Below are 10075 nucleotides of genomic sequence, written 5' to 3'. Positions count from 1 at the left end.
CCTTATATTGTTATGTAACTAAACACTTTGAAAAATTAACTGTAAAGAGCTACTCAAGACACCAGCAGAGTGAAACTGCAGCAAAGCCCACTCTTGCTCCCATAAATAACGGAGCTGTTTACCGGAAGAAAACACAGCACTCAAGGACAACTCAGACCCAACGGGCGCAAGCTATAAAGATGGCAATGCAATGGTCGGATGCAGCGGGGCCGCCACACACCCTCCCAACTCAACCCAAACACTTCCCTTAAAACATGTGCCTCAATAAAGCAAGATCATCTGTTCCAAGAAGAGGAAAAGTGTATCCTGTGAAGATGGCCTCTCCTAAGCGGCAAGCCCCTTTGCAAACAGTCTTTCCTAGGCAAATTTCGGTCAATCCAACGTAGAGCTCAAAGAAGTTTGCACAGTTTGAAGCACAAATGCCTCTTTCATTGACCCGATTGATCAAGTTTTGATAAAAATAAAATTGGAAAAAAGATAACATTTTAGAAGCAAAGAGGAGCCAAGTAGAAGCAACCATCCTATTAAATTCTAGGTCTCTAACTTCAAATATCTACACTGAATCTATCACTCAGATGGGGTGTGTTTCAAAGCTTCCACCACTAGCCAGGGCAAAGAACACAGTTTCTAGCTCTGAGCTCATCTAGATTGTTTAGGAGACCCCTTAATTCTCTCTTTGGAAGGTTTAAAAAGAATTTTAAAATTATCTATGGGTGAATATAGGGAGAATTCTATAGTACACTTCTTTTTCTATGGAAAACTACAGTAAATAGTCTGTTTGAATACACAGTGATGTACAGCAAGCTCCAAATAAACATGCCTTACTTACAAAACCAGTAGTCCTACAAGGATCTATTTAAACGCAAGTTTCTTAATTTCTTATTCGTCATTGGCTTGCAACTTCATAATCACTCAACACCTCACTGTTCATTCCAATGTTAAAAATTATGACTTCCATATGTGAATAACCAAGTCCAAGATTTTGTACTATGGGAAGTGCTTCTAAATTTAAAAGGATTGTGTTCAATCCTTAAGAGCAGAATCCACAAAGGCAAAAAACAAAGCCATAAAAACTTAACTTCTAAAGCAAACTTCCCTCAGTTTTCATTGCCAAAATGATACAACCTAAAAATTTTTAAATGACTTCTCCCTTTTAGGATACACGCACCCCTGTTTACAGCAGCATTATTTACAATAGCCAAGATATGGAAGCACCCCAAGTGTCCATCGATTAATGAATGGATAAAGATGTGGTATGTGCGTGTGTGTGTATAATGGAATATTAGTCATAAAAAAGAATGAAATCTTGCCATTTGCAATAACATGGATGGAGCTAGAGAGTATTATGCTAAGCAAAATTTAAGTCAGCATATGTCTCTGAAGACAGCATATGATTTCACTCGTATGTGAAATTTAAGAAACGAAACAAATAAGCAAAGGCGGGGGGGGAAGACAAACCAAGAAATGATTCTTAATTACAGAGAACTGATGGTGACCAGAGGTGAGGGAGGAGGGGGTGGGTTAAATAGGTGATGGAGATTAAGGATTGCACCTGTCGTGAGGAGCACCAGGTGACCTACAAAGTGCTGAATCACTAGATTGTATCTGAAATTAACATTACACTGTATGTTAACTGGAATTAAAATGAAAACTTAGGGCACCTGGGTGGCTCAGTTGGTTGAGCCACTGCCTTCGGCTCAGGTCATGATCCTGGAGTCCCAGGATCGAGTCCCGCATCGGGCTCCCTGCTCAGCAGGGAGTCTGCTTCTCCCTCTCACCCTCTTCCCTCTTGTGCTCTCTCTCAAATAAATAAATAAAATCTTTAAAAAACAAATTAAAATTGTTTAATAAATAAAATGAAAACTTAAAAGACTTATCCCTTTTATAACTCAATCATGGAAACAATTTATCTGAAAGAATATCGTATTTCTATACTAATTGCCTCAGAAAAATGTTTATAGAAGGCCTTATTTTGTAAAGTCATGAAACTTTATACAGTGCATTTATCATCACCTCTCCACCCTAGAACTTCCCACAGGAGAGGCCTGTCTTCGAACAGGAACTGGACACAGCGCCAAAGGGAAAAATTTCGGCCAAATATTATGTGTACTTAAAAATTTTATTTTTTTTAAGATTTTATTTTTTTGACAGAGAGAGAGCACAAGCACAGGGAGAGGAAGAGGAGGGAGCCCGATCCGGGGCTTGATCCCAGGACCCTGGGATCATGACCTGAGCCAAAGGCAGAGGCTTAATTGACAGAGCCACCCAGGCGCCCCATGTATTAAAAAATTAAAGAAATAAGTTGTTATAGTGAACATTCCCCCAAAGTGGCACTCAGAAAAAACACAACTTATTCTAATATAACCACATGAAGACATTCCAAATTTATTTAGCATCGGATACTCAATAGAGAATTCCATATTTGTTCTTTGCAACTGGTTGAAAGTTTCTATTCTTGCAATTTACAAAACAAAGGAAATAAAACAGTCGATGGGTCACAGAAAGTTCTATCCCAAAGGAGTAGATTTAATTTAAAACAAAAAAGGGCGGGCAGGTGCTTGACAAGAAAACGGTTCCCATTTTAAAACAATTCCGTGTTCTCACCTCACCATCCCTTGGTGACCCCAAACAGGGCTCTTACTGCCCAACCAGGACAGCGTCCTTCACGGTGGCGGCGATCACCAGAGGATCACAACACGTTCTCACTATGTCCTGGGAGGAAAATGAGAGCAGAGAGTTCCGACCTGGCTTCGCGGGTTGTCTTTCAAGCTCTGCTTCCGGTCTTCTAAGTCGGCAGCCTACTTGGACCAGTGCTAAAAGACTTTTCAATATGAGGAAGACAGTGCTGATAAAAGACAAGGTGAACCGAGACTGCACACGTAAAAGAAGACATTTATTATGCTAAATAACACGTTTTATTTTTCGTTTTCCCCAAACACTAAAATAGCACACGGCATAGCAAGTTAGCACACAAACAGAAAGGCAACCAGTAACCCCGAAACTGATTAAGTCTTACTTTGGGACTCCTGAAAAACTCATGCTCTGAGGGGACCTTTACCAGAGTTCTCAACCACCAGAAGGGCTACTTCAGAAAAAATGTTAGTGTAAGAGACACCTCTGCTCCTGGAAACTGGAAACTTTTTACAGGGGCAGTATAAGGTCTGTCTCCCCCTAAACGGAGCTACCGCTGACGGTCTCGAGGTCATTTCTATTTTAGGCGACACTGCTAGGGCTCCTAGTTTGAGAAAGGATTATACTAAAAGGACACTGAATATTGCAACTTTCACCGTAGGGCCTCCATTTAAACTGCATTTCAAGGGGAAGGAAAGGGATTTGAGAAAAGAAATCAAATTTTGCTGCAGACCCAAATTATTCTACAGAATGCAGAAATGGTGGCAGGGCCGAGAGCAGGTAGGGAAGGGCTGATCTGAACAAACAGCCTCTCCCACCCGCTGATCAGTCTGAGGAGACAGTATCTGGGACGGTGGCCCTTTAGAATGAGCGCTGAAGATACATAAAGAATGTTACTACATCTTTACGTTGTAACCTGACATTTATATGGGATCTATGAATGTTCTCCTCGAAATGGTATCCCAACACTGAACATCTTTCAGGCACAGGTTAAAACATGTTTAAAAATCTCCTGTCACATCAACCAACTTCCCATGAGTTTAAATTCCACTTAAAGTTTGTCCGATCGTACAAACTGAAGCAGGACCTTCAGAGCTGCCCCTTGTGCATCCAGACTCAGTGTGAAAGAAATCATTCTAAGACAACTTTTAAAATTAATCTCACTATTTTTATTGTTCGGCTTGTACCCTAACTATGGCGTAACGGATTTGCTACTTCAAAAGCTGGTAGAGCCTGTAACCCCAGTATTATTTGCCGATCGTTTGAGGTACTTTTTATACTTGAAAGCATTTTCTTGTATTCTACTGTCTGCTCTGAAAACAGGGGCTCTGGGTGGCCAAGGAAAACACATTTTGTCTCATCACTCAGGAAAACTTCGGGGCGTGCGTGCAGCGGTGTAGACAGGACGAAATGCAGGCCAGACAGTTCCAACTCAAAGCCTAGCCCCTCTAAAAGAGCACTTGGCGGTTCCTCCTCAGAAATCCCCATTTCTGATCGCTTCTGAGGGCACGGTAGTCCTGACGCCCAAGGCTCTCCTGGGCGGCACCATCCTCCGTGGCTGTCGGTGGCCCTGGGCCCTCCTTCCAGCCAGTCCCTCACCAGAGCTTCCCCCACTCTGCAGGACACCCCAGCAAAACGCTCTTCTGCAAGAGCACAGAACACATGCACAGTCTTACTCTGACCCACTACGGAAGCTGAATTTCTTCTTAATGATTCTTTCAAACACGGAAGCGCTTTGTTGCCGCTATGAAGCAAGAGGCCAGCCTCACTCGGAGCATTTTTCATTTCCATTGATAACTCCTCGTTTTGTGAATTTCCATCCACATCAACCGCAGGTATTTGCATACAGGAGGAGGAAGGTGCATCTGTCGGGCAAAGGCTCTCCCCCTGTGCCCTTCCAAGTCCATACAGCAGCCTGTCTGAGTCCTCTCCCGCCCCCTTCACCTTCCCGAGGCAGGTGCCCAGAGCTCCCACTCTGTCCCTCATGCTGCGTGTTCTCTGATGTGGTGAGCTGGACGACACGCCTCTGTCAGTCAGCGCAATGCCTTCAATGGATCTCAATATGAACCTGGAAGAGATAATCCAATTAAAAGTATTATTATGAAGACAGAGGCTTAAAAGAGCCCACACACACCAGGTACTTCCTAACAAATATGAAGATCTCTTTAACAGTCTCTGGTACCAAGGATTCCCACATTTTGATAGAAAACAGGATGACAACCTACCAATTAGAGATCACAATAAAAAGAACATACTTAAAAAAACACAGTACTTTATTAATGCAGTGTTTCCTTAAAAATACTTAAACATTAAAAAAAATACATTCTTAGGTTTTGTACTTTTCACAACTATTTAGTTATTTGTGGGTTCAATAAAAATCTGCCCTCTCTTTAATCAGGACATAACTGGATGACTCTATTATGCAAACCAAGGCCCTGATGTGTCCTATTTGAGAATGATTCTCAGTGACTCAAGCAGGACAAGCCACTTTTAAGGAATCAAGGTCAACTTTATTTACAGATCTAATGTCCACAAAGCCCTCCCAAGAAAAACCAGCATGGAGAGGTCCCAGCATACAACATTGCAGCCTCAAGGTGGTAAGGAAGATCACTGGCTGGCAGGTCAGGAACCTTAGCAAATTTTGGAGCCTTGATAAGAGAAGAATTCACCCGAATTTATAGGTACTACAAGTAAAAACATGGTGGAGAAAGTTTCTTGGGCTTACCTCCCCACTCTCAGACTCGCCCAGTCCGAGATTCTGTGTGAAAACTTCGGGACAGAAGTTGATTTGTGACCTCAGCGGTTGTTCAAGAGCAAACTCAAGGTGACATATGGTTAACACTCTTGCTGCCCCTGCAACCCTAATGGGACCAGCCTTTTCTGTGACCAAGAATCATCTTTCTTTGCCATAGTTACGCCCCCAATGGAGAAGATATGTCAGGAAAGGCTGTGAAAGGGCCTTGAGATGGGCAAACAACAAGCTGACTGGGTGTGCTGTCCAGTGCGTCCTTGGGTTACCTAAGTTTATGGAGCCCTGCACCTGTCTGAGCTGCTGTACGAATCTGAGTTGTAAAAAATGTGAGAGGAAGGCAAAATATTTTTAATTTATGCTTCTTTTTGTGTATTTTTTTTTAAGATTTTATTTATTTGACAGAGAGAGAGATCACAAGTAGGGAGACAGGCAGGCAGAGGCAGAGGAGAAGCAGACTCCGGGCTCAATCCCAGGACCCTGCAATCATAACTTGAGCCGAAGGCAGACGCTTAACCAACTGAGCCACCCAGGTGCCCCCAAGGCAAAAGATTTCTTATCCAAAGAAATTAAAAATTTTGTTCAGAGGAATGGAATTATTACCCTGTGGATACTGACCATTTCTTACATCCATTTGTACCTCACTTTGGTGTTCCTGATTACATGTGTGTGCATGTTTTGTCTAAATTCTCTTTTAAGCTGATTATAACATCTCACTAGTTCCTTCATTGATTGAGGAATTAAAAAAAATGTTGACCCATGGTCCTTTAAAAAACAACCATAACCCCAGAGCATTAATACATGGAAAATAAATACATAAACTGTATTTAGTAATTTTTCTAAGAGGCCAGCCTAAGGAATAACAATCTAACGAAAACACACAACTCTGCTGGGAGAAAGGAGGGATGGAAATGTGGGATGTGAGGCAGAAGAAGCCTGAGAGCGGAGAGCTCATCTCCCACAGTAAGACAAAGACAAAGCCTAAGAGTGAAGAGTCAGGAAGCAACAAGCATGCAATTCAGAGATAGAGAAATACGCACAAGGAGAACCAGCTGTAGCTGAGAGGCTTGGCTATGGGGACAGAGAAATGGGGGGCAGGAAGCTGCAGTTTCTCTAACTAGGGGACCTAGCTAGGTGAGTGTGTAAGTGTGTTACGTTTTTAAAAAATGTAAAGAGAGTACACTGGGAAGAAAATAAACAAGAATTACTGGAGGCTGAAATAGAAGCAAAAAGAGCAAAGGGAGGGGGCGTGAAGCCAACCAGGGCTAACGAGAGGCACTGGTCGTGGTGTAAGGAGCGTGGCCTCCATCAGCAGGCGATGCAGAGCCACTGAGGGACGTTCGGCCGGGAGACGTTGGCCGGATCTGCATTTCCGATTAATTCCTTGGCTGCAGTGTGGTGGCTAGACTGGAAAGGAATCACAGTAGACCAATTAGGAGGCTACTGAATAGCGGAGGGAAGCAGTTGAGGCTGTGGGTGAAGAGGAGAGAGAAAATACTTTTCCACTTGGTGGCAGACGGATGTAGAAAGGAAGAGGACCACAGGTTTCTCTGGCTTTCACTTCTGGGTAATGAAGGCGTCACGAACAGAGAATGGACAGGAACAGCAGGTCGGGAGGGACGTCAAACAGCTCAGATGGGAGACGGGAACACACAGAGTTTGACTGTGGGAACTGGGCAAGCATTTGGATTATTAATAAAGCTGTTAGCTCAAGAGTGATGTCAGAGCTGGGACCTAGATTCTGAAGTCGCCGGCTTTGGAGAGGTGGATAAAAAAGAGAAGACGGTAAGGTACAGAAGGCCAGGATCTCCAAGATCTAGCGAGGGCCTCAAAGCCACCAAGGAGGAAGATTCAAAGCACCTCGAGAAACTCCGTGTCACAGATGCCAAGAGCATCGAGTGCTTCAAAAAAGAGGGTGGTTATGGGGCATCTGGGTGGCTCAGTCGTTAAGCGTCTGCCTTAGGCTCAGGTCATAATCCCAGGGTTCTGGGATTGAGTCCCGCATCGGGCTCCCTGCTCAGCGAGAGGCCTGCTTCTCCCTCTCCCACTCCCCCTGCTTATGTTCCCTCTCTTTTTTTTTTTTTTTTTTAAAGATTTTATTTATTTATTTGAGAGAGAGAATGAGAGAGAGAGAGCACACGAGAAGGGGGAGGGTCAGAGGGAGAAGAAGACTCCCCGCTGAGCAGGGAGCCTGATGCGGGACTCCATCCCGGGACTCCAGGATCATGACCTGAGCTGAAGGCAGTCGCTTAACCAACTGAGCCACCCAGGCGCCCGTGTTCCCTCTCTTGATGTCTCTCTCTCTGTCAAATGAATAAATTCATTAAAAAATAAAAAATAAACTAAGATAAAAAAAATAATAAAATAAAATAAAAAATTCTTAAGAAAAACACATCATTTAATAGGAGCTAACTCTCAGGAAAATTAGTTTCTAACTACTTTTAGCATGTCCTTGTACAAGGACTTGGTGCTGTTCAGAAAATACTTCAGCTAAGGTACCACTAATATAATCATGTATTTAGTGACGTTAGAATATGTTGTTTACTGAAGACCTAGTTCTTTAGTAAATTCAGTAATAAACTACGTATTTAATCTCTTAACAAAAATACTTCGGGTCAGTGAAAACATTTTGGCTCTGATCCCTCAACTAGCCAACAAAAAATTCCGATACTAGACACACACATTACTTATATTTTGAGAGCCAGAAATAATTTTCAAATAATTTCTAAACAAGCAAAATATTTTTTTAAAGATTTTATTTATTTATTTGACAGAGAGAGACACAGAGGGAACACAAGCAGGGGGAGAAGCAGGCTCCCCGCCGAGCAGGGAGCCCGATGCGGGACTCGATCCAGGGACTCCAGGATCATGACCTGAGCCGAAGGCAGATGCTTAACGACTGAGCCACCCAGGTGCCCCACAAGCAAAATATTTTTTATTGAAGTACAGTTGACACACTATAGACTGGTTTCACGTGTACACCGAAGTGATTCAACAACCTTGTCCATTATGCTCTGCTCCCCACAGGTGTCGCTACCGTCTGTCACAGCCCTACAATACCACTCACTGTATTCTCCATGCTGTACCTTCCATGCCCGTGACTTATTCATTCCATAATTGAAAGCCTGTACCTTCCACTCCCCTTCACCCATTTTTCCCATTCTCCCACCACCCACCTCTGGCACCCATCAGTCTGTTATCTGTATTTATGGGTCTGTTTCTTTTTTGGTTTGTTCATTTGTTTTGTCTTTTAGATTCCACGTATAAGTGAAATCATATGGTATTTGTCTTTGCGAAATATTTTTATAACTTATTCTCACTCTACTACATATATAGGTACATCACATTGTGCCCAATAAAATACACATAATTACATAATTAACTGTCCTTAGCCCTAGAAATCTCATCCCCACCCCCACCCCCGTGGTTAAGTCTACAAAATGATAAGCAGCATAAACTCTGGCAAACAAACTTATCCACCAACACGGAGACCATCAGAGTAAAGGAAGGAGTCTATTTTGAAGTTCAAGACAGTATGATTCAGAAAAAATAAAGTGCAGTACTGGGAGTAAGTTCCTGAATGTACTCCCTCACCCGGTAACAAAGGTTGAGAATTGAACCACAAAACCAGAGGGGTGATGTGTAAGAGAAACAAGATTATCTGGGTCTGTCCATGATCTCCAGGGCAGACAGGAGAAAGGCTCCTCCACAAAAATCCCTGCCTGCGGGAGGCAGCTGACCTGCTGCATAACAATAGGCCTGACCCAATTTGACAGCAGCTGTCCTCCTGGACTGCTGTCGCCTTACCTTCTCTAACCTGAGCTATTAATGGCCTCAGGGACCTGACAGTCTGGATACCACCTCTCTGTAAACTAAAAATAACCTGGCCTCTATGCTTCTGAAAGCCAGCTGGCAAGGCTATTCCCAAAGGGGGCTGGGAAGAAGACACAGCTCAAGGAGCAGGCTTGGGACAACAATGGGCTTAGAGAGGAGTCCTGCCTCACAACGGCTTGCAAACTCGCTGCAGGCCCATCCCCGCCTCACCTGGCTTCCAGAGCTTCCAGATGTGAACGTCAGTATACCTTAACATCGCTGTGCTCATGACTAAAACAATCAGACTAAGGAGGTAGCCAAAACACATTCCTCAAATTGCTACCTGGGGCACCTGGCGGGCGCAGTCCATAGAGCATGCAACTCTTGATCTCCGGGTCGTGAGTTCAAGCCCCATGTTGGGTGTAGAGATTATTAAGGAAATACAAAATAAAATTAAAAAAATAAGACTTAAAAAAAAAAAAAAGGTGCTACCCAGCTCAAAGGATGAGAAACAGGAACAACTCCGTCATCTCCACATTAAGCTGAATCATAACCACAGGAAACACTAAGAGTGCTGAGTTCCTATTACTAATCATTCAGCACATCCAAATCAAACCTGTCCTTAAAAAGCCAGTCGTGCAGCTCTCGATAGCCACCACCCCGTTTCCTCTTTATTTCACCTGCCTGCCAAAAGTGCGCTCAGACGTGGGCTCTGTAACAGCTCGGGGACCTCAGGCACTCCTCTGTCCTCAGCGTGCTGTGAGGACTCACTGTGTGAAAAGCGCCCAGCAACTTCTCTGACCGGCATTCCAAAAACAGCAGCTATCATCATCCAAGAGTGTTTTAAGGAACAACAAAATGGGGCTGGGGGGGGGGGGTTCT

General features: G+C 43.6%; 1 protein-coding gene across 2 annotated transcripts in view; it reads right to left on the bottom strand.

Moving 5' to 3' along the window:
* Nucleotides 1-2361: 2361 nt before the first annotated feature.
* Nucleotides 2362-10075, bottom strand: part of FAM220A (family with sequence similarity 220 member A) — a 16536-nt gene continuing 8822 nt past the window's right edge. For both annotated transcript variants that reach the window (XM_081819285.1, XM_006746786.3), the window contains one exon: nt 2362-4699. In XM_081819285.1, coding sequence (XP_081675411.1) covers nt 3820-4699 — 880 coding nt within the window. In that variant the 3' untranslated portion in view covers nt 2362-3819. The remainder of the gene's footprint in view (nt 4700-10075) is intronic.

This window comes from Leptonychotes weddellii, chromosome 5 (genome assembly GCF_054177405.1).
Source record: "Leptonychotes weddellii isolate Sample4059 chromosome 5, ASM5417740v2, whole genome shotgun sequence".
Lineage (NCBI taxonomy): Eukaryota > Metazoa > Chordata > Mammalia > Carnivora > Phocidae > Leptonychotes > Leptonychotes weddellii.
The sequence above is the reverse complement of the archived record's forward strand: the minus strand, read 5'-3'. Positions and strand labels throughout refer to the sequence as shown.